Here is a 24,295-nt window from a genome sequence, read left to right on the forward strand (position 1 = left end):
GGACGTCACCGCTGAGCAATCAAAGCGATCAGGAAGTTGCGGCTCCTCTGCCCGTATCGCTCCGAGACAAGAAAACGTCGTAACACATTTCACCCTCATCCGGGTGGAGCGGCTCTTTCAAAAGGGGCGTCTCCCAAAACCCCCGACGCGGCGGCAATGTCCTGTCAGATCGCCGGGCGCCGCCCGCCTCCCTGCGAGGACAGAGAGCGCGTCGACTCGGACACCAGGATAACTGGCACGGAGAAGCCCCGTGACGGGGGTAGGAGTGTCTGAGAAAGTGTCCCTGTGACGGACGGTGCTTTTTTTTAGTTTTTTTTCGTTCAATAAGGAAACGGAGTAAATTAAAATAGCCTACCACCGGTGCTTACGCCCAAGACAGAGAGAACCGTGCGAAAACGTTAGATATCAAATAAATGACAAATAAAATCAAACAAAATAAAATAGACCCCCTCAACAGGCGCAGCGGCAGCATCTGAATGAGCGACTCCTCTCCTCCTCCACTCTCGCGGCGCCGCTCGAGAGACGTGGGGTTTTTCTTGGGGCCGTAAAATGAAACGTGTCCCCGAACGAAACGCATCACACCTGGTCATGACGCGAACGTCTTAGAGAACGCTCTGTGGTTTATGGCAGCAGCACAGAGGCGGAGGCGCCTTTTAGGGTTCAGGGACTACGGGGGGCAGTGGCTCAGGAGGTAGAGCGGTACGATCCCCGGTTCCTCCTGGCGGCGTGCTGTTGTGTCCTTAAGCAAGACGATAACCCCCTAACTGCAGCCCGGGCGCCTCTACATGGCAGCCCACTGCTCCTAGCTACGTCAGTTACTAGGATGGTAAATGGACTGAGAAGGGTTTATATAAAAAAATATTTATTATCCAACACATGGGAGGTAGGAACAGGTGCAGAACAAGAGTTTTATTCTGCCCGTGATACCCACAAGTACTGAGGTGGCGAGTGAAAGGCGCATCATTGCACCGGCCTGGCCCTGGGGTCCTTGTAGTGACGTGCGCTTCCCTGCGGCCGCCAGCAGGGGGCAGCGCATATCTCGGCAGCTTTTCAGGCGAGCGCGGTCAAAAGTATTGTGCGAATATGAGGCAACGCTGCGAATAAAAATATAATCATCCATCTGTCATTTTGTCATCACCCCCCCTCCACCCCCCCCGCTGACCAGCTGGCAGAAGGCCGAGTCGTCCCTGGCGCACAGAGTGGCCGGGGCGTCGAACTCCAGCGCCTTCCCGCCATGCATCACCAGCACTCGGTCACAGTCCATGATGGTGTCGATCCTGGTGAAACACAGCAGAGATTTTACAGGTGAGGTTTCGCCGTAGAAGCAGGAAAAGCAAAAAAATGCGACTGAACATCGAGGGACGAGGGCGGTGAGACGGCGTTCAGAGCGTCGCACGGCCCACGATTTGACTTAAAAAACAACAAGAGCAGACGAAACGACTCCACCTCACAGTAGGTGGGCTGGAGTGAGGGCATGTGATTTGACAAACAGACTGTGTTGAATCTTAGTCAGTTGAGTGCAGATAAAAGGGGTAAACCAGATCAAAGACGCGTTTCTCGTCCCATTGAACCTTCAAACTGACGCGTTAATAACTGAAGGCAAAGCAGCGAGACCAGATTTCTGATCCCTCCGCCGACTTTGGCGAAGGTGTTGTCCTAGATTTGGCGGCGGTTTGGCAGACGGCGTTTAGTCCAAACCGAGGCTGAGTTAATCCGACTAAAATGAGTCCAGAATAAAAAACAAAAGAATAAAAAAATAAAAAACAGCCTTTCTGCGACACAGCTTGAAGGGGTCCCGGACTGGGCTGATGAAGGACTGGACTGCCCCCTCCGCCCCGGTCCCGCCGCCGGTCTCGGTCCGGGCCGACCGGCTCCACCTGGAGTTGCCGCGCCCATTGATCCCAGGGTTTGATTCCGGGTTGGCTTGGACCTGGATGAGCGCCCACCTTCCCCCCCCTGGAAAGCGGACTCGTCGTGGGAACGTACCTGTGGGCGATGGTGATGACCGTGCTGCTGTGGAAGTTCTCCTTGATGGTTCTCTGCAGCAGCAGGTCGGTCTTCTGGTCCACGCTGGCCGTGGCCTCGTCGACGCACAGGACCTGGGAGGAGTGGTTTGAATCATTCGTTGAGGAAGGGCTGTGATACTTATGACGCAAAACTGAAATCCAGCATAATATTTTTTTCTTTTTCTTTATTTTGTTTTTTTAACTAAATTACATTTTTTGCTTTTTTATTACTACTATTTGAAAGTCTATGAATGCAAAGCACTTGGACTACCACTTTGTCTATGAAAGGTAACAAATAACAGTTATTATTATTATTAATAATATCAGCGACATAAAAACATATAATCATCTAATAATTACATTTCTTCAGTAAAATTATATTTTGCAGTAATAATTATAATATTATTAGTGGTACTGCCATTATTACTTATACTATTATTATTAACATTAGTACTATTATCCTCATTATTACTATTATTATAAGTGATATTATAATAATAATAATGTTTTACCATTATTTTTACTGATATACTGCTATCTCACCAGACTAGAGACAGATATATTTATAAAATACAACTATACACACATTTACTATAACAGCTTATTTTCCAGTACCATTTCACATAATTGAACACTGCTGCAATTTCCTATTTTATTTTTATCTATTTTTTCCCTTTTTTGACTTGCACTGTCAACTTCTGCTGCTGTTGTATCAAAAAAAATTAGATTACATTGTATATTGATGTTATGTATATGTGTAAATAAATTGATTTTTTTTTGTACATGGAAATTTGTATTATTATTATTTATCTTTTCAAAATGTAAATTTTTTTTAAAGCTGTAGAAAAACTCACCTCACAACAAATTCCTCGTATATGTACATTTTGCCTTGGCTTAATTTCCTCGTTCATGCAAAATCATTCCCAGAACCCCAGGGAATCCCCAAAAACCCCGCCTGGTTCAGTGTGCGTGGACTCGGATACGTACGGTGGCCTGGGTGAGCAGCGCCCGGGCCAGACACAGCAGCTGCCTCTGGCCCAGAGAGAAGGACTTCCCCCGCTCCCCCACCGCCGCCTCCAGACCGCCTGCACACACACACACACACACACACACACACACACACACACACACACACACACACACACACACACACACACACACACACACACACACACACACACACACACACACACACACACACACACACCCTGATGTTACATGGGACTTTGGGAAATAGCGTTTTTTTTGTTTCTTTTTCAAACAATGCACAATTTGTTCTTGAAAATTATTTTAGTAAAAACATCTTTACAACGTAAAACAAAAGGCTGGAAAAACACTGGCCCTTAACTTATTCCGCGCAGAAATCTGAAAACGACCAGGACAAGGTTATTGGCACCATTCAGAGATTTCTCACCTAATTATTAGGGCTGCCCCGAAACCGTCGACCAAACGTTTACAGACGAGGAGAGTCTCACAGCCCTTTCCCACTGCACAGAACACCCGCTGACACCCAGCACTCGTCACCAGTGGCATCGGCCCGCCAATTTCGGCCGCTTCACCCGCGCGATGCGGCGGGCGTCCCAGTTCCAGACGTCGCCGCCGTTCCCCAACAGGAACATCCGTGCGTCGTGCCGTCGTTTCGCATCAGATTGAGAATCCAGAGTCAAAATGATCCAAAAAATAAAGCTTCCCTCGGCAGCCGCCACCTGTCAACACCAACCACAAACGCCCACGTGGGCCGGAGCCGCGCGTGAAATGCGAGGCGGCGCGGCGGGGAGGCCGCGGCTGCGGCCCCGGGATCCCGGACCGGGGGGACGCCGACGCCGGGAAAACGATCTTCCTCACGCCACACATCTGTGCAGATTTTGTCAATATGTCATTTGAACGTGTGGATTAGTAAAATGAAAACAGGGCCGAATAAGGTGAACGGCTGTAATGTTTAACCGCTGTAGCGAACGGGCGCCATAGTACGTTTTAAAGGCTGCCTACTAGGTTTTGTATGTCTCTCATGTGTTGACAATGTTGGTGACAACGTTCTCTCTCAGCCCTGAAACTGAAACCGATCTCCTGATGCCCCAAAAACCGCCGCCAATCATATTTATACAATTTGATTAATACAAACGCGCGATGATTAGTCGACTAATGGCTTGAACTGGCGACAAGCAGTCGACTGTTTTTCCGCCTTCCCTAAAACAGTCCTGGGGCACGTTTTGGGGAGGAAGCTATATTTACGGACGTCATAACCTTCGTCACAAACGTCGTTGTCGTCATATTTCGTCATGAAGCCCCCCTTACCCATCCTGCTGACGACCTGGCCGAGGTGGCAGAGCTCCAGGGAGTCCAGGAGGCTCTGGTCCGGGTGCCGTCCGCACGGGTCCAGGTTCTCCCGCACTGTGCCGCTGAACAGGAAGGGGTCCTGGGGGATGATGGCCAGTCTGGACCTGCAGGGAGGGGCGGGGCGCCACCAGTGACAACACGCTCTTACCCTACGCTTTTGGCCGACGGCGACGTCGGCTCGTTCGCTGCCGTCGAGGGAGCATGGGCCCGGACCCCTGCGTTCGCAGAGCGCGGCGCTGACGCCGTCACAGCCCAGGCTCCTTTCCACTAGCACCAGGTTGTTTGGCTAAACAGAGCCCCCTGGTGGCCATGGGTTGTGATAGCACCATGTTCATTGCTCATCGCAATGATTTGAAATTTCACAATGGCCGTGTGAAAGCATTAGTTTCCGGATAAGTTCCCATCACAATTTAAAGGGAAGTTTAAAGCAATGTGAAAAAACACTGCAACAAACAGAATTCATTTCTTTAATTAACTGAATGAGAATGTATAAGTTTTGATGTTCAGCGCCCATAAATGGCTCTTCTTCATGAGGTGGATGTGTATTATTACACTGTTATGGGCTTCTACTAGGAACACAACGTTTAAACTAAGCATTCCATCAAGAGCCTCCAGCTGACCTGAGCTGCGCCAGGCCCACCGCGCTGATGTCCAGGCCGTCCAGGAGGATCTGGCCCCGGTTCAGCTCCACCATGCGGAACAGGGCCAGGAACAGAGTGGACTTTCCGGAGCCAGTGCGCCCCACCACGCCCACCTTCTCCCCGGGCCGCACCAGCAGGCTGACCCCGTCCAGGGCGTTGGGCAGACCCTCCCTGTAGGCCAGCACGGCCGCACGGAACTCCAGCTGGCCCCGCTCCGGCCAGGACGGGGGCACCTGGGGCCAGAGGACAACAGAGGTATGAAAGCTGTGCTGTGCTAGAGGTCTTTTCAGTACCACCCCCCCAAAGGTTTTTGCGGTCAAAGCTGCGGACCCCTTGTAGGTTTTTAACAATATCCCAAAAGACAATTTTTAGTTGCTATGGGTGTTTTTTGGGGGGTTTGTTGCAAAGCTGTTTGATTTTACAGTGGCTTATCTCAAACCTTGAGATGCAATTTGCGTTTTGTGTGTTTTTACTGCTGTGGGGATTGGTAAAGGGTGCAAGTCAAAGAAAAAATTTAACAAATTTGAATACGTAGATTTAAACTACTAACAAGGAAGAAAGTCCCATTTAATCACTTTCTCTGATAATATGGATTCTGCATATCACAGAAACTGGAACTTTTCTTTTGATTTTCTAAACATAAAGGACCATGGGCCAAAGGTTTAAAAAGGAAACACTGCTCTTGTTTGGGTCCCAGTAATAAGACTATAAAATACACTTTCAGCACAAAATTGAATGAGGTCTGTGACGATGTGACGGAGGCACTGTCTTCTCAGGGCGACAAGTTTAAACTCTGTTGATTTGGACCTTTAATGTGGGAAAGCTGTGGCAATTTAGCAAAAAATTTAGTTCTCGCAAATATTGCGGATATGTCAAATTAATGAATTGCATTAATTATGACGATCGCAAAAAACACAAAATGTAATGATATTTTCGGAAGTTCACACACGATTCAGAGTATGTCTGTTAGCACAACATTCCAAAACGAATTTGGCAAAATGGCAGCAGCAAAGTCCAGGTTTCAGGGTCAGCGGCGTCTGACCTCTGAGTTCTGCTGCTGCGGCTCCGTGGGCAGAGCGGTGGAGTATTCCTCGGTGCGCTCCACGCTCACCAGCTGCATCTCAGTCTGCGTGAAGCTGGAGATGAGGCCAGATAGAAGGCCTGTGATGGAGAGAGCGTAGGAGAGAGAGAGGCCCACCAGACCTGGTGGGGGAGGACACACACACACACACACACACACACACACACACACACACACACACACACACACACACACACACACACACACACACACACACACACACACACACACACACACACACACACACACACACACACACACACACAGAAAATGCCAAAGTCTATCAACCACTGGAAGAGGTGACCGTATTTCTCTAAAATATAAAAAACAAATTCGGAAATTCCCTGAGCACTGATTCCATACAGGCCTCTAAAGGCGATTTAACCATTTTAATGATTTTAGTGGCTGAGAAATTCAACAAGCAACTTTCATGGCTGAGAGGCTACACTTAAAAACGAAGGAAAAGAAAATGCAAAACCGGCTCGTTCTTCAAATTACCTTCATCAATTTACACAAAGTGAACAAATGTTTACATTGTTAAACACACAGTGCCTCTGCAGAGCCATGTGCTCCCTGGTGCTTGAATTTCCTCAAGTACCTGCAGTTCATTAAATATTCCACGGGGCTGCAAGTTGAATAGACACGCCCATAAGGACGGCACCAAAATCCACAAGGTTCCACCCGCCTCTCACCTGCGTTGACAGAGCTGAACTGCCGCTGAACGACTGCGATCACGCTGATGGCCGTTACCACGGCGACACCGATCATCTGCAGACGGATGTCCAGCCACTGCATGGCGGCGTTGCTAAGGAACAGGCATCGCTGGTTCTGCTCCAGGCGACGCACATTTTCTCCCTCGAACCTGGACAAGCAGAGAGGGGAGGAAGAGCAGAGAGACAGGAGGAAGAGCAGAAAGACAGGAGGAAGAGCAGAAAGACAGGAGGAAGAGCAGAGAGACAGGAGGAAGGGCAGAGAGACAGGAGGAAGAGCAGAGAGACAGGAGGAAGAGCAGAGAGAAAGGAGGAAGAGCAGGAAGACAGGAGGAAGAGCAGGAAGACAGGAGGAAGAGCAGAAAGACAGGAGGAAGAGCAGAGAAAGGAGGAAGAATGAAGATGAAGATGAATAAGATGATGTGTTGGCTAATTCATGAATTGTTGGATTCTATTTTATTCTGTTTGAGATTCTAAAAGTATTGAGTGAAACTGCGGAATAATTAAGCATCGTCATTTTGAAATGACTTTGCCGTCGATATGAATTAATGTAATCAGCTTAATATACAGTATAATATATATGTATAATATACTAAGATATTCATACACATGTAATTTTTAATTGACCACATTAAATTGTCTCCTGGGCCGGATGTGGCCCCCGGGCCAGTGCTTCCCTCTCTTTCTCTTTGTCAGCCACTTTTTCCAGCCACCTGAAAAACTCTCCACGCCTCTAAGATGCCAGCGCCCTGCTCCGACCCATTCGCCCCATCTCACCGGGCGGAGCTGCGGCTCGCCCTGACGGTCCCCAGCCCGCCGAGCGTCTCCGAGAAGTGGGCGTAGACGGGCGACAGCGTGAGGCTGCACAGGCGCTTCACCTCCCTGGCGGAGTGGCGGTAGAAGCGCTGGGTGCGGAGGTAGAGCAGCGCCAGCGGCGGCAGCGGCAGCAGCACCCAGGGCAGCCCCGCCGCCAGCAGCAGCACCGTGCCGCCCAGCCCCGCCGCGTTGGCCAGCAGGATGTTCAGCACGAAGGGCAGGCTGTCGTCCACGCTGTACAGGTCCGAGGAGAAGCGGTTGAGGATGCGGCCAAGCGGGGTGGTATCGAAGAAGCCCACCGTGGCCTGGGGGGGGGGGGGGGGGGGGGGGCACAGACAGGGGTGGGCTTAGAGGGGAGGAGCCTTCTGATTGGACGTTAGAGTGAAGAAGACTTTTTCATGCCTCGCTCCTCTTTCCCTCTTAAACCTTGAAAATGCTTCAGCAGCCCTATATGCAGCCGGTTGATTTTGTATTTTTGTATTCTGTATCCTTCCCTCTGGCGTAAATTCCTTCTCTGCATTTGATCCGCCCCAATAGTAGTATCTAGGAATAGTGGGCTGGAGCGTCTAAAGCTAGGGCCACATTACGTGGTTGTCAAGGCTGATTTCCAACGATTTAAGAGTCGGGGTAGTCCAGAGTGGTTTGAGTAGCCTGCGGTAGTCCGGGGCAGAGTTTCCTGTTAAATTATCCGGTAATAACCCGTTTTTCACCGGGAAAATCTGTTTCGGTCCGACATATTTAAATCTCTCGGGTCATAATGTCCCGTAAAAATCATTCCCACGAAGTACAATTTGTAAGTTGAAAAAACTAACGGCGATAAAACAATAACGGTCATTATCGGGTTTTTTTCCTCTATGTCAAAATAAGACGGACTCGATCATTTCGATAAAATATTCCGCAGATCTGTTCACTTCCGTGTTCAGCAAGGTGCAATGGAAAGCCAATCAGTTTGGACGATCTGTAAAATATGTCGACGAAACGTCCCGACGAAGACGAACACCACCACAAACTTTATTATTTATCTACTTGCCGTATTTATTTTGTTTTTACATTTGAATCAAAAATGTATATTAGTGAAATGTTAATTAAAGTGGCTGCACAGGTTACTTATTGTTCACGAATGGAAATAATTAGATTTCAAGTCGTAATATTCGTAATGTGTGTGTGTATATATATATATATAAAAAGATTATCTGGACCTTGTCCGGAGTTCATGTGTAAAAGCAGCTTATGTCTGATTTCATTGGGGCTCGTCTTTCCAAAATCCTTTGGTACGTGCGCCTCAAAGCCTCAAATCGTAAAAGAAAGAAAGCGGTGAGTGTGGACTTGGGGTAAGAGACTTGATGTCAGACTCAAGAGACGTCTGATTAGTGTAGAACGTCAGCGCTGCGAGCTTCTCAGAACAACAAGCGCTCGTCCCGCGTTTGTGTTAATTCCCGAGCTGACCTTGAGGACCCGGTCCAGCAGTCGGGTGTGGATGACCGTGGCAGCGCAGACTGCTCCGTAGGCGAAGAGGAAGGCTCGCGCCGCCGTGAAGACGGTGTTGGCCGCGGCGATGGAGGCATACACCGTCAGGTAGAACTCCACCTCTGAGCTCACGTTGGTCAGAGGGGAACTTTGCAACGAGGATATCGCACTCCTAGAAGGGCTCAGAATAATAATAATAATAATAATAATAATAATAATAATAATAAAGCTTCAACATGAAGTCAAACAATTCAGAGAAAGTCAGTACAACCTTGGTAATGATGGTAATTAAACGTACTTAAACGTACGTCTTCATATAACTCTGACACAGTAGTAATTTAAAATATTGTGAGAGAGTTATTTGAGAAAGTGAACTCCAGGCAAATCAATAATTTGAGAGAAATAAAGATTTCAAGGAAATCATTAACTGAGGAACGATTGTGATGCTTGGAGGACTAAATCAACCCAAAACTAAAATAGAGAATAACTTCTTATATTAACTAAATGTATTTTGCTTGTTTCCTTCATCACTGTGTCATTGTGCATTTTGGGTGTGGTGATGGTAAAATCCAAGAAAATAGTTTGTAGAGGAACACTTATCCTCACCCTATTTTTAATGTATTTCATTCTTCTAATTTTTTTATTATTCTACTTGATAAATGCATTTTGCTTTGGTTGCTTTGCTTTTATCGTCACTATCCGATGGCCTTATTTTAATGTAAAGCACTTTGAGTGACATGATGTAAAGGTGCTTAAAAATATATAGGTTAATAATAATAGGAAATATAGCTGCAGGCAGCTATACGCAGGGTCCAGTTTATTCCTTTTAGGTATGTATTACAGTTCTTGGGTTTCTGTGAAATTCATCACAAGTTAAAAAAGTTACAAACATCGTGGACTCATGTCTGGACCAATCAACTTGGAGTGACGTCTGCATGTTTCTCTTCTGGCGTTCAGTTTACATATTCCTGAAGAATTGTGTTTTAAGAATTATGATTGTTTATGGGACACTGCGTCACCCGGTAATTTTAGTGGTGACTTTTTTCCTTGAATTACATTTTCAATAAGGTTAAGTTTCCATGAAATACAAAAAACATGGTGGTATTTCTGTGAATAATTACCATTGCACGGCTTAAATCTTTCCGACGACTCGCTGGATCTTGAACACATCACTCAGTCGCATATTTCAGTTGATTCGACTAGACGTGGTCCCGAGTTTTTGTGGATTACTGTTTTTCCTATTTTTCATTAATCCGGCAAAGTAATGGGGATCAAAGAGATAAAATATCAATTGAACTGATTCACAGACATCTACCAGGTAAGAAAGTACGTAAATATACACGTACACATGCCGTTTGTAATCTCTAACAACTACAGAGTGATGGAGTCTACACCGCACGCTGGACACAGTCCAAATGGTTTCTCACCAATTTCGGTATGTGGGTCGATTCAGATGAAAATTAAACCACGAGATGTTTGTGACCCATCGGTTTAGGCCACACCTCAACCGTGTTCGTGGCTTATGTCATCATCAAATTCCGCCGCTTTCTCACAGAGCTACAGCTTTAGGGGTTTGTTCCACGTGACTCACATCAGTGGCCCGAGGGAGAGGAGCCGCAGGGGGGAGGAGCCCGGGGAAGGCGCGCCCAGGGGGGGGGAGGAGCCGTTGCCCTCCAGCTGGGAGATCCAGTGGGAGAGCCACCAGTCGGACACATTCTTGGAGGCTGTTAAATCAGACGGAAAAACCACAGCTGCTCAGCCGGTCAACACTTCACATAATAACCTTTGGCCTTCTTGATGCCGTGGCATCCATATTTTGAGGGCGACATTCCATAATATATGTACAATACGAGGGACTGCTTTACACAATTTGGACGAGCTGAGGCTGACATTTCACCTCTAGCCAATAAGGTTTGTCGACCGAGGAAGAAGCTCCGCCCCCTCCCTCCTTCTTGTTCACGTCTTCACTTACGAGTGCCGTGCAATGTTCTTTACATAAAAATACTGTTGAGCATTATATTGCTTTATCTTCAGATTTGTTCTCTCTCTATCTTTCTTTGAGATTTATTTTGGGAAAAATAATGTAAATAAATATACTGTATATGGTATGCAATATTTTATCGTGATAACATTTTTGGCTGTATAGCCACTAGAATGAATGGCTGAAATGACAGCTCCGGCCGTTCGCCGTCCCTGGTTTTCTCCATTACGGACATCTCAGCCCGTGGCGTCAAAAAGTAAAAAAAAAATCTGTCTTTCTTTTAAACATGCGGCCCCTGGCGCCGGCGGAGCACGGACCTTGCATGAGGCAGAGCGACAGCAGTACGGACAGCGCCAGGGCTCCACCCACCGCCGCCCAGTAGGTCCGGTAAACCTTCCAGGCCAGACCGCCTGTCTGCTTCTGCTCCTCCCCCTCCCCCGACAGGTGCGGAGGGTCCTCCACCTCCGCCGCCGGCTCATTGGACAAACTCTGCTCCGCCTCCTCCTGCTCTGCGCCGCCTGGATTGAACCCAAAACATGCAACACAAAAAATAAAAAATAAAAATTGGTCTGGAATAAAAGTCTGTGAGCGATTTTTCCACGTTCAATACTTGTAACGCAGGCTACATTCCGGTATATTTCTTTATTCCAGGTGAGGTTACCCTTCTGTGCTGCGTTGCTGTCGTTCTTGCGGTGTTTGGGCGTTGCCTCCACCAGAGGAAGGACCTCCGCTGCTGTCCCTGTTCAACAGGGCCGTGCGTTTAGTCACTAAAACAGGAACTTTCTCAACGTTGCTGCAGTGTCTGCGGCGAGATATCATCTGCACAAAATTGTTATAGTCAATGTATTATGGATTTTAGGGAGCAGTAGTGACTTTCAACCTGCAGGCCACGGCCCCCAAGTGGTCTGCAAGGGGTACTGCAAGTGGTCACCCAACCAATGGCAAAACAAAGATTTTACTTTTTACGGTGAACACCATTTAAGGAAAAACGTTGATGTGACTTACCATGCAGCTCGGATTCAGGATCCCTGTAAACCTATTTTTTCATATATCTTTTTAACTGGACCTGTTATTTCAACTCCCTACCCGTTTTGACGATGGTCCCGTTGTCCATGAGGACGACCACGTCGGCCTTGTCCACAAACTCTATCCGGTGTGTGCAGAGGATCCTGGTCTTGCCCCGGAGGAGTCCCAGAATGCACTTGTGCATCAGGTGTCGGGCCACGTCGGTGTCCACCGCCGCCAGCGGATCGTCCAGGAGGTAGATGTCTTTGTCCTTGGGACGACGAAAGGAAGAGACAGAGGGAACGAGGGGGAGGGATCCGCTCAGAACGTCCTACAGTCTGTACTTTACTACGCGAGTGAAAAGATCTGAAGTATTTTTCGGACAGACGTACTACATCATCCTACATTTCGGCGTGTTGTCATGACAACGCTGCCAGAAACATTAACTGACGGTCTCGCCCTCACAATGCATTGTGGGATACGCTGGCCTGCCCAGTGTGCAGCGTTTGGATACTGCGATACTTCAGATGGGGTACATCATCCTGGTACTTTCCACATAGTGTTCGACACACTATGGCTTCAGCCGTACTAAACACTACTTTGTTACACTAAATAGTATGCTAGTATGCATGTACTAAATAGTATACAAGTACGTACTAAATAGTATACTAGTATGTACTAAATAGTATACTAGTATGTACTGTATGTAATAAATAGTATACTAGTATATACTAAATAGTATACTAGTATGTACTAAATAGTATACGCGTATGTACTAAACAGCATACCAGTATAGTAATAAATTGAATACTAGTATGTACCAAATAGTATACTAGTATGTACTGTATGTACTCAATAGGATACTAGCATGTACTCAATAGTATACTAGCATGTACTCAATAGTATACTAGTATGTACTCAATAGTATACTAGTATGTATTCAATAGTATACTAGTATGTACTTAATAGGATACTAGTATACACTAAATAGTATAGCAATATGTACTTAATAGGATACTAGTATATACTAATAGTATACTAGTATGTACTTAATAGGATACTAGTATATACTAAATAGTATACTAGTATACCATTCAGAGACAGCCATTGAAACCTTCTTAGTTTTATTCTTTCAGTCTGCACTGAGCCTTATTTTACAAATATATTGCTGTTGGTATATTTTTGGATGAGTGTACACCGACTGAAGTTGGCGCAAAGCACCATTATGTAAGTAAGTTACCACAGTCAGACACTCGATGATTCTGCCCGCTGTCTTTGTGTGTACTCTTGTGTCACCACGGTTACGCAGGAGGGGACTCACCATGTAGACGGCTCTGGCCAAAGCCAGCCGAGCCTTCTGGCCTCCGCTGAGCGTGACGCCGCCCTCCCCCACCTCCGTCCTGTCCCCTCTGGGCAGCATCTGCAGCCAAAGGCAGAGTTTGGCTTTTTAGCTCATGCAAAACAACGACAACATTTCTGGGGGTTTTGACCTTTGTTTACATACAATCCTCTTCCTAACCAGTTACTAAGTGAACACAGGCGCAGCCGCATCATCTGAATGCAATGAATGGATGTATGATGTAATGGCCGCCATTCTGAGTGGCTGCTACTCTAGAGGAAAGGTAACCCTGAAACATGACATTTCACTGCATATACTGTACGTATGACCCTATGTATATATGTATGTGACAAATAATCACTTGACTTCAACTTGAACAACATCAGGAGCTGTTTGCCTTTTTAAAGTCAACGTCTGGAAGATCATATTGTGAAAAATAATCCCATACTTGGTACTTTATTTAGCTTACTTGATAAGGAGACAGCCATTCAATGTATGAGCATTATGCATGTGCACGTGTTGGCGGCAGGGTCCACCTTTGCGGGCAAGGACGCAAAGATCGGGGACACGCAAAATAAGTCTGGTTAAGCTTTGGCGAACCGGTAGGCAGAAAACAAAACGGACAGAACATTTCAGTCACCAGAACCACCAAGCGGAAGGAGCGGAACAACCCGGGTCTCGGCGCGATTCTCACGTTCAGGTCGTCCGTGAGCGCGCAGGCCTCCACGACGGTCCGGTAGAGGTCGGGGTCGTACTTCCTGCCAAACAGGATGTTCTTGCGCACGGTGGCGTGCTGGATCCACGGCTCCTGCGCCGCCAGGCCGAAGCCGCCCTCCCGGCCCTCCACGTACAGCTCCCCCTCCGGCCTGGGGAAGAGAGGGAATAGAGAGATCGTCCTCACACTCCGCCCCCTTCGCGTGCTCTGATCCTCCATTAAGCCTCAGCGTCCAAATCACCGCTTTCTTTGCTCAAAAACCCTCATTTTGGTTCCTTCTGCAGCAGCTTCATATGAAACCAGAAGGTTGTGATCTGTACATTTCCTGCATGACACCAAGTTCTTCTGGATATTATGCGTCTCTATGAATCCCTGCGCGCCACGTGGAGCTCCACTGTGTCAGACGTACAATACACTGTTGTACTGCCTCAAATTAATCGTGAACTTTTGGAAGTGTTTACACCCGTGGGTCAATGCGTCTGTACGGAGGCGGCGGCGGCGGCGCACCTGGTGAGCTCTCCGGCGATGGCCGCCAGTAAGGAACTCTTCCCGCATCCGACCGTTCCCACCACGACGACCAGTGAGCCCTGTAAAGAAACACAGGATAAATGTCCCATTGGGACAAGGACTGACGGACTTTGGGGATTGTACTCCACCCACCATCGCCCAACCCAACCCACGACATCCACCGCAGTCGACTTAACCATGGACTTTCTCCCGGCTGAGACATCCAACATCCTTCTAGGTGTCAAAAAATAAAAATAAAAATCAAGGAGCTTTCCCTTGATATTTGACTTTTCTGTTGCTTTGTTCCCAGTGGGGTACTCTGATAACAATACCCCATTTTGGGTTAGGGTTGGTATAGTTTCGACAACACAACTCGAAAGGTGGAGAGCAGGGGGGGAATTCTCTCTCTCTCTCTCGCTCTCTCGCTCTCTCTCTCTCTCTCTCTCTCTCTCTCTCTCTCTCAAGTGGAAAACACTGTGCCTTCCAAAAGCGTACCTTGGTGATGCTGAGGTCCAGGCCGTGGAGCTGCAGACTCCCCCGAGCGGGCGCGGGATCGGCCTCACCCTCCGGGGGCGGGTCCGGCCGCCAGGAGAACCGGCCCCGCTTCATCAGGACACAGGTCTGGGGATCCTCGGGACACACTGCGCACAAAGAGGCAACCAGTGTTGGACCAGTTTACACAGAGTCAACTCCACCCTTGAAGGGATAGTTCACTTTTGCAGCACTTTGTCGGGTTGCGCACTGACTCTGTAGAATGCAGAGGTAATCAGCAAGCCTGGCTCCTGTGAAATTAGGGAAAACACCTTCCAGTGTGTCAAAAGCTGAGATATTTATCAACTAATCCGCCTCCTAGAACAACGGCGGCCTCCAATCGGTCCAGTCGCACGGCTGGACGAGCTGAGAGTAACCACCGAGGACCTACCCCCAACCCTTGCGTTGTCTGGGTCTGGCTCTTGCGAGGCAACGATATACACATACTAATTAATTATCCTGTGTAAAATTTCAAGCAAGATGAAATCAATTAAAAAGCCCAAGTCCCACTGAGTCACAGATAGTTGCGTCCAAGTCAAGACACGGCTCTCAAGTGGGACTCGAGCGGCAGCCTACCCCGGCTGTAGTAGGCCTCCAGGTCCTGGTTGGCCAACTTAAGGAAGCGCTCCAGGCGCTCCAGGGACACCTTGGCCTCCAGGATGCCGTTGAGGACCCAGGGAAAGCAGTTGAGAGGCAGGATGAGCATTCCCACCAGAGCCAGAGTGGTGAACACCTGCAGGTCGACCAGGAGGAGCACAAAGGAAGAGGAGTAATACCAGTATAGTAGACTTGTGGTAACAGTACAACTAGGAGCTGTACTAGTAACAGCAGTTAATCAGCAGCCAGTGCGGCTCCCACCTTGGCGGCGCTCAGCTGGTTTCCCAGCAGCACATAGGTGACGAAGGTGAGGATAGAGATGACGACAGGCAGCGCTGCCCATGTGTACACGCACACGGCGTCCAGATACTTGATGGCCTTCAGGTGGGACAGCTCCCCGAGGCGACAGCGTCCGATCTTCTCGGCAAAGTGCGACTCCCAGTGGTAGAACTTAATGACTCGAATCCCAAACAGAACTTCTGTCATCAGCTGTCGACGGAAGGAAAGAAGGCGGCTGAGTTTGAGAGACTCGCCAAAGGGCAGCAGTTTTGTTGTGAAGGTCAAAAATATTGGACGAATGCCGGTGTTTAATTCCTGAACAGCAGAATTTAAGAATTAGACAGGACGACGGTCTGAAAACATACAAACTGACATCAGCGACTAATACTACAGTTTGTTTTCCAACAGGGCTGGTAATGAAGTAAGCTCCCTGTTGTGTTTGTATCTGTTAGGCATTAGTTGAGTGAGAATTTTGTCAGCCGAAACGGATTTGGATGTTCAATGCAAATATTTGACTATTCATAGAGGGGGGGGGGGCAATTTGGGTGCATTTTGTGCACCTGTCTACCTCTCCGACTGTAATGAAGATGCGTGCGCCCGCGATCGGCGTGCCAGAACGGTGTTTTTATTTTAGATGTAGGCTAGGTTATTTACATAGGTTACATAGGTTATTTATATTATACAAAGGCCATCAGACTACTAAACTCACCAAACAGGACATGAACATGACACCCACAAAGACCAACAGACTGCACAATATTTACATTTTGACAATACATATGTATCCCCTTGGTATACACATGTATCCTCTTGCTGCTAGCTTTGTACTGCACCTTATTACCTTAATTACATACCTCATTTGACTTCTTGAGTATATTAAGACTAACCTTAGTCTTGTTGTGTTGTTGTGTCTATTGTTGTTGTCTTTTTGCACTTTCATGTCATATGTTGTGTGTTACAAATATTACTTGCACATTTGGAGTATGGGGAAACGCAATTTTGATCCTCTGTGTAATTACGTGTTGCATGGTATGATTGACAATAAAGTACACTTTGAACTTTGAACTTATCTTACTCCGTTTCCTAATGGAACAAAACAAGCGCGTATAGGAACGGTATGGAACAAAACCGTGCGTAACTGGGACAGTTTCTCTTTGACTCTCTCCCCACTCGCCCCCTCTCCAAGCGTCAGGCACAGGAAATAACCTTAAGCAGTCTACCAGCCATGGGCCGTTCCTCCGAGCCCCGCCCCCCTCACACTGTTTTTATTTGTATTATTTGGAGGAGCGGGGCTCAGCGATCAGGACGCACGGAGAGTCGTGTTCCATTCACACATATAAAAAGATATTTAGGATTCCCCACTGAAATGTTATCCCTGTGCATTTTGTAAGCTTATATGTTTTATCCCGATATTGCAATGGACAACTGACCGACAACTGGCAAAAAAAACCTAAAAATAAAACGACCGCTCGACTGGAGGAATCTCGGTCGATTGACGGGTTTCTGACTGATGGTCCAACTCGTCCACTTTCAGGGGGCAGCTCTAGCTTATGGTTACACATCAGCAACAGACTCCCACATCCAAGCAAGCAACTATGAACATAGTCAGTGAGATCTTTCCACTATAAGTAATACTGCCGGCCTCGACAATAACAGTTGTCCAGTTAAACATTGAGTGAGAGCAGTCAATCCGCAGCTATTATCAAACTGGTGGCTAAGAATAGTGGCGGCCTAATCAGAACCACCCTGACTGCCCTGATTTCAGTGTCTCAGGTCTTACCTTCACACGGCTATCCTTGTACACGAGCATGTGTCTATTGTTGTCAAGGATACGGGAGGCCAGAACCTTGTTGAGCGGCACCAGCAGCAGAGCCACTCCCAGACCGCCGAGGAAGGCCAAGCCCACCTGCAGGTACAGCAGGTAGAGGGCAATGGAGAACTGGACCGGCAGACTCCACAGCTCGTGGAAGCTGTTGAAGAAGTTGACCACGCGGTCGGTGTCCGTGCTCATGAAGTTCACCACCTCTCCCAGCGTGAAGCGCGCCAGGCCGCCGCCGCCAACCCGCAGGGCTTTGCCGTAGACGGCTGTGACCAGCGCGGTGCGGGCCGACAGGGCCACCTTGGAGACCTCGAAGGAGAAGATGTTTCGAAGGAAGGCCGACAGAAGGGTGCTAGCGAAGAGGCCAAGGGTGATCCAAGCTCCCTGGCTGAAGGGGGAGCTCTTGTCCTCCATGAAGTCCACCAGGCGGCTGAGCAGCAGGGGTCCCACGAAGCCCAGCAGATTGCCCACGAGCTTCAACCCACCCAGCGCATAGTAGCGTGGTCCGAAAGCCTTGTGCAGCACCCGCAGCAGCCCCACCTCCCCTCGGAGCTCCATCGACTCCTCCTCGTGGGGCGAGGTCCAGGAGCCGTTCAGGAGGTTTCTGCTGACGGGTTGGGGCCACGGGTCCCGCTGCCTGTCTGGGGCCCCCGCCCCGCGCTGGCTGGCTTCCCAGCAGCCGTGGAAGTACCGCTGCACGACGCTAACACGCAGTTTCTGAGGAAGGTGGTAGACATCGCACGGCCTACCCAGCTCCCCACGCTGCCCGCGGCGGAGGAGCGGGTCCAGCCACAAGTAGAAGAGCCTGGAGATGCAGCCGCTGCCGTCCTCCGCCACCATCTCCCCGGTGTCTGGATGGGAGCTCTGCGGGATGAGGGGAGCCTCGTCTGCAGCGTTGATGTGCAGGGCGTAGCCACCATCGCCGATGCAGGGGAACGCAAACGCCACGACGTACACCATGAGAGGGAGGATCCGGGCCATAGCCAGGGTCAACCGTGCTACTCTGAGGGGCTCGAAGAGGCTCAAACTAGCCTCGCTGCAGCAGTCGCCCACCAGGAGGAAGACCAGGTTTGGCACAGAGAGGAGGACCGGCAGAAGGAGTGCGGGGGGACCTCGGCTTCTTCTGAAGACAGACTTCTGGAGGACCAGCGTGGCGGCGAGGTGGAGCAGCCAGGCCAGGAGGGCACAGCTGTCAGACAGGACGTACAGGTACATGTCCCCCCGGTGCTGAAGAGTCACCAGAACCAGGTCTACGGCGAAGAGCAGGGCCGTGATCAGGGCCGAGGCCGTCCGAAGGCTCCAGCCACACGGAGGCGACGTCTGCGGATGAATGAATCTGTGGAAAGCATTTCAAATGTCACTTTATCAGGCATAAGGAACAAGTACAAATATTGCATTTATACCTAAACACCCATCTTTGTAAAAGTGGTTTCCTGTGATGTGTTTTATAAGATAACATAGTACTTTATTCATCCCGGGGGGAAGTACAGCAGGCCATTACAGCAGCTCAGTAACAGAACATGATCCAGGGAAGTACGGAAAGTAAGAACTTGGACACGGAGTTAACAAAACATATCAATACAATATTAAAATGAGTAGAAATAAGACAAATAAATAGCTGGAGGTAACAGACAAATCTACAATGAAATAAAATAGAAAAATATAAAATCACCTACACACCCAACCCATTGTTTTTAACAATGTTGTATCTTTTGATCCTTCTTTGATGTAAACGGAACTACAAACCAGTCAGTTTCTATCTTTTTGTTTCTATGCTTTTATATATGCATTTATTAAAATACGTTGCTTTTATATTATGAGTTTTATGCTTTATGTGAAGCATTTTGAATTACTCTTGCGTAACAAATGTGCCGCACGAATAAACTTGCCATCCCCTTTCAACATTTGATATTCACATTTACTTTCAACTGGTTGATAAAGCTGGAGCTGTGCTGCTCAAGGGGGTGGGGGAAGCAGGACCGGTTGCGATGGCGGTGCGTACCTCGGTATACTCAGGTAGAAGCTGCTTGTGGCGGCCATTCCCACATGAGGCAGGACCCCCAAAACCAGCTGGTTGAAGCAGGGGCTGGCACTTCCATTCTGCCACACGGGGAAGGGCTCACGGCCGTCCGTGTGGCAGAGGCCCGAGATCAACTGTGCGGGGCCAAAATCACCCATGTCGCTCCCTTACCTGGCTCTCATTGTTCCTGACGACACTGCGAGAACAATAAGGTTGAAGAAACAAAATTACGATTGTGGCGGCTCACTATTTCTGGAGGCTCCTCTGGGAAAGTAACCGATAAAAAAAACAAAACCTTCTATGGACAGAATTTTGTGTCACAATTTACAAATATATATAATAAAATAATTACAAATGGAAATAGATGAGTAAATACAAGAGCACTAATTCAAGGGAAATCACTTGACTTGGTCTAAACTGATGACCCAAATCTTAAATGAGGAGAATATTTACTTTTTTTTTTTTTTTTTTTTCTTTCCAATGCAATTTTCTATATTTTATTAGTTTTTTCTGAGCCTGTTTTTAATTTACTTCACTATTCTCTTGTTATTATTTGATGGCCTTCTTTTAATGTAAAGCACTTTGAGTTGACACATAAATATATTTCTCCATCAACAAACAATGTATTGCATGTGTTGTGTCAACCGTCTTGCAGGTATATGTAGTAGAATTTATATGAGATCAAATATATTTGCAAACCTTTACACTCCCAACTTTCACACACCTAATCACGCACTTAAGAGGTCGATTCACGTGTTCATCCGTTTGGATTTGTCTGCACGTTTTAGAGAGGAGTGGATCCTGGAAAGGACTAGATCCTGGAGTGGAGTAGATCCTGGAGCGAATTGTGCTGGAGCGGACTAGATCCTGGACTGGAGTAGAATCTGGAGTGGAGTAGATCCTGGAGTGGAGTAGATCCTGGAGTGAGGGTCCACTTCTGGGTTGGAGTGGATCCTGGAGTGGAGTAGATCCTGGAGCGAATTGTGCTGGAGCGGACTAGATCCTGGAGTGGAGTAGAATCTGGAGTGGAGTAGAATCTGGAGTAGAGTAGATCCTGGAGCGAACTGTGCTGGAGCGGACTAGATTCTGGAGTGTGACTAGATCCTGGAGTGTGAGAAGAATCTGGAGTGGAGTAGAATCTGGAGTGGAGTAGAATCTTGAGTGAAGGTCCACTTCTGGGTTGGAGTGGATCCTGGAGTGGAGTAGATCCTGGAGCGAACTGTGCTGGAGTGGAGTAGGATCTGGCGGAGTAGAATCTGGAGTGGAGTAGAATCTGGAGTGGAGTAGATCCTGGAGTGAAGGTCCACTTCTGGGTTGGAGTGGATCCTGGAGTGGAGTAGATCCTGGAGCGAACTGTGCTGGAGGGGAGTAGATCCTGGAGTGGAGTAGAGTCTGGAGTGGAGTAGAATCTGGAGTGGAGTAGATCCTGGAGCGAACTATGCTGGAGCGGACTAGATCCTGGAGTGGAGTAGAATCTGGAGTGGAGTAGAATCTGGAGTGGAGTAGATCCTGGAGCGAACTGTGCTGGAGCAGACTAGATTCTGGAGTGTGACTAGATCCTGGAGTGTGACTAGAATCTGGAGTGGAGTAGAATCTGGAGTGGAGTAGAATCTGGAGTGGAGTAGATCCTGGAGTGAAGGTCCACTTCTGGGTTGGAGTGGATCCTGGAGTGGAGTAGATCCTGGAGCGAACTGTGCTGGAGCGGACTAGATACTGGAGTGGAGTAGAATCTGGGGTGGAGTAGAATCTGGAGCGAACTGTGCTGGAGTGGACTAGATCCTGGAGTGTGACTAGATCCTGGAGTGGAGTAGAATCTGGCGGAGTAGAATCTGGAGTGGAGTAGAATCTGGAGTGGAGTAGATCCTGGAGTGAAGGTCCACTTCTGGGTTGGAGTGGATCCTGGAGTGGAGTAGAATCTGGAGTGGAGTAGATCCTGGAGTGAAGGTCCACTTCTGGGTTGGAGTGGATCCTGGAGTGGAGTAGATCCTGGAGCGAACTGTGCTGGAGGGGAGTAGATCCTGGAGTGGAGTAGAGTCTGGAGTGGAGTAGAATCTGGAGTGGAGTAGATCCTGGAGCGAACTGTGCTGGAGCGGACTAGATCCTGGAGCGGACTAGATCCTGGAGTGGAGTAGAATCTGGAGTGGAGTAGAATCTGGAGTGGAGTAGATCCTGGAGTGAAGGTCCACTTCTGGGTTGGAGTGGATCCTGGAGTGGAGTAGATCCTGGAGCGAACTGTGCTGGAGCGGACTAGATCCTGGAGTGGAGTAGAATCTGGGGTGGAGTAGAATCTGGAGCGAACTGTGCTGGAGTGGACTAGATCCTGGAGTGTGACTAGATCCTGGAGTGGAGTAGAATCTGGCGGAGTAGAATCTGGAGTGGAGTAGAATCTGGAGTGGAGTAGAATCTGGAGTGGAGTAGATCCTGGAGTGAAGGTCCACTTCTGGGTTGGAGTGGATCCTGGAGTGGAGTAGAATCTGGAGTGGAGTAGAATCTGGAGTGGAGTAGATCCTGGAGCGAACTGTGCTGGAGCGGACTAGATCCTGGAGTGTGACTAGATCCTGGAGTGGAGTAGAATCTGGAGTGGAGTAGAATCTGGAGTGGAGTAGATCCTGGAGTGAAGGTCCACTTCTGGGTTGGAGTGGATCCTGGAGTGGAGTAGATCCTGAAGCGAACTGTGCTGGAGCGGACTAGATCCTGGAGTGGAGTAGAATCTGGAGTGGAGTAGAATCTGGAGTGGAGTAGATCCTGGAGCGAACTGTGCTGGAGCGGACTAGATCCTGGAGTGTGACTAGATCCTGGAGGGGAGTAGAATCTGGAGTGAAGGTGCACTTCTGGGTTGGAGTGGATCCTGGAGTGGAGTAGATCCTGGAGCGAACTGTGCTGGAGCGGACTAGATCCTGGAGTGGAGTAGAATCTGGAGTGGAGTAGATCCTGGAGCGAACGGTGCTGGAGCGGACTAGATCCTGGAGTGTGACTAGATCCTGGAGTGTGACTAGATCCTGGAGTGGAGTAGAATAAGGAGGGAAGTAGAATCTGGAGTGGAGTAGAATCTGGAGTGGAGTAGATCCTGGAGTGAAGGTCCACTTCTGGGTTGGAGTGGATCCTGGAGTGGAGTAGATCCTGGAGCGAACCGTGCTGGAGCGGACTAGATCCTGGAGTGGAGTAGATCCTGGAGTGGAGTAGATCCTGGAGTGAAGGTCCACTTCTGGGTTGGAGTGGATCCTGGAGTGGAGTAGATCCAGGAGTGGACCATCACTGCAGCGGACATGGTTCTCAACTAAATGATAAAGTATTACGTTAGGAAACATGTTGGTGTCACAAAAATAAAATGAAAAAAAAAACATAGAAGCATAACATGAGAAGATATGTTGTCAAAATCATACGGTTCCGCCATGTTGCTGACTTGAACCAGATGCAGACTTGGCACTTTGTCAGTCTTTGTGTTGCGTCCCGAGATCCACTTCAGTGGAAGTCCAGGATCCATTCCAGGATCCACCCCAGTAACTACTTCAGGAACTACACCAGGATCCACTCCAGGAACTACTCCGGGAACTACTCCGGGATCTACCCCAGGATTCACCCCAGGATCCACTCCAGGACAGGAACTACTCCAACCCCACCCTCCCTTTCCCCAGACCCGATATCCAAAGGGAACGAACGAAAGGGGAATTCGGACGAGGAACGCACAGGGGACGCTGATCCGGGTCGGGGGGGTGGGATCCGGGACGTGGGATCTGGGATCCAGGACACCAGGATCGCGCCGTCGAGCGCGAGGTCAGAGGAAAGAGGAAAAAAAAACAAAAAAAACACAGAGGAGGAAGGAGAGCAAGGAGAACTGGTGATCGGGTTAGAAGAGATGAGATAAACCCCAAGAAGAAGAAGCGTAAGATGTAAGCGAGGAAGAAAACACAAGCAAATATAGTTAATCACGTGTTGACGCAAAGAAATACATAATTAATTTGCGGACGGAGAAATATTTCCATCATTCTATTTTATGCATTTAAAAATGTTCATACGTTCTGGAGGATTGTAGCATTAATACATTTCGCCCCCCCCCCCCCCATTTGTGAATGTCTTTATATGATCGTGTATATGTGCAAATTGTGACACAGAATTCATTCCAAAACCTCCAGGGTTTAATCATGTCATCTTACTATCACCTGTGTGCAGCTGACATGTGATACCAAGGGACAAAACAGAGGATTTGTCCTCTCCGGCGTCACGTTTGACACAGAGAAGGTCCGTCCTGGTTGTTTTTAACGAGAGGAAAACACTTTCGGGCGAACACGACTCGCAGAAAACGCTCATTCCCGGCGGCGCCGGGAAGGTCCCTGCAGCGTGTGCGGGTCATTCGGCGACGGAGGCGTTTTACCTGCCGCGTCGGGTCGCGGCGCGCTGGCCCGAGAAAACGGGCGACTTTCAAACTCGCTCCGCGGCGACGGAC

At 48.5% G+C, this 24,295-nt stretch overlaps 1 protein-coding gene across 1 annotated transcript; it reads right to left on the bottom strand.

Moving 5' to 3' along the window:
- Window positions 1–1,110: 1,110 nt before the first annotated feature.
- On the bottom strand, window positions 1,111–24,026 carry abcc10 (ATP-binding cassette, sub-family C (CFTR/MRP), member 10). Its single transcript, XM_079999565.1, has 22 exons — window positions 24,012–24,026; window positions 19,834–20,047; window positions 17,793–19,167; window positions 15,995–16,222; window positions 15,713–15,869; window positions 15,101–15,246; window positions 14,606–14,685; window positions 14,078–14,249; window positions 13,366–13,464; window positions 12,126–12,315; window positions 11,701–11,778; window positions 11,357–11,557; window positions 10,650–10,782; window positions 9,038–9,230; window positions 7,553–7,896; window positions 6,758–6,927; window positions 6,027–6,187; window positions 4,964–5,217; window positions 4,302–4,447; window positions 2,994–3,091; window positions 1,987–2,099; window positions 1,111–1,277 (listed from the first exon to the last, which is right to left on the bottom strand). Exons 2-22 carry the CDS (start codon window positions 20,007–20,009, stop codon window positions 1,124–1,126), a joined length of 4,668 nt encoding a protein of 1,555 aa, XP_079855691.1. The 5' UTR covers window positions 20,010–20,047; window positions 24,012–24,026; the 3' UTR covers window positions 1,111–1,123.
- Window positions 24,027–24,295: the final 269 nt, after the last annotated feature.

The sequence above is a fragment of the Zeus faber genome, assembly GCF_960531495.2.
Source record: "Zeus faber genome assembly, chromosome: 4".
In the NCBI taxonomy this organism is placed as follows: Eukaryota; Metazoa; Chordata; class Actinopteri; order Zeiformes; family Zeidae; genus Zeus; species Zeus faber.

Coding starts and splice junctions, on each gene's coding strand:
- abcc10 (XM_079999565.1), bottom strand. CDS start 20,009: ATGGGTGATTTTGGCCCCGCACAGTTGATCTCGGGCCTCTGCCACACG. Junction 7,897..9,037: donor TGCTGGACCGGGTCCTCAAG/GTCAGCTCGGGA, acceptor CCCCCCCCCCAG/GCCACGGTGGGCTTCTTCGA. Junction 1,278..1,986: donor GTCATCACCATCGCCCACAG/GTACGTTCCCAC, acceptor GTGTTTCACCAG/GATCGACACCATCATGGACT.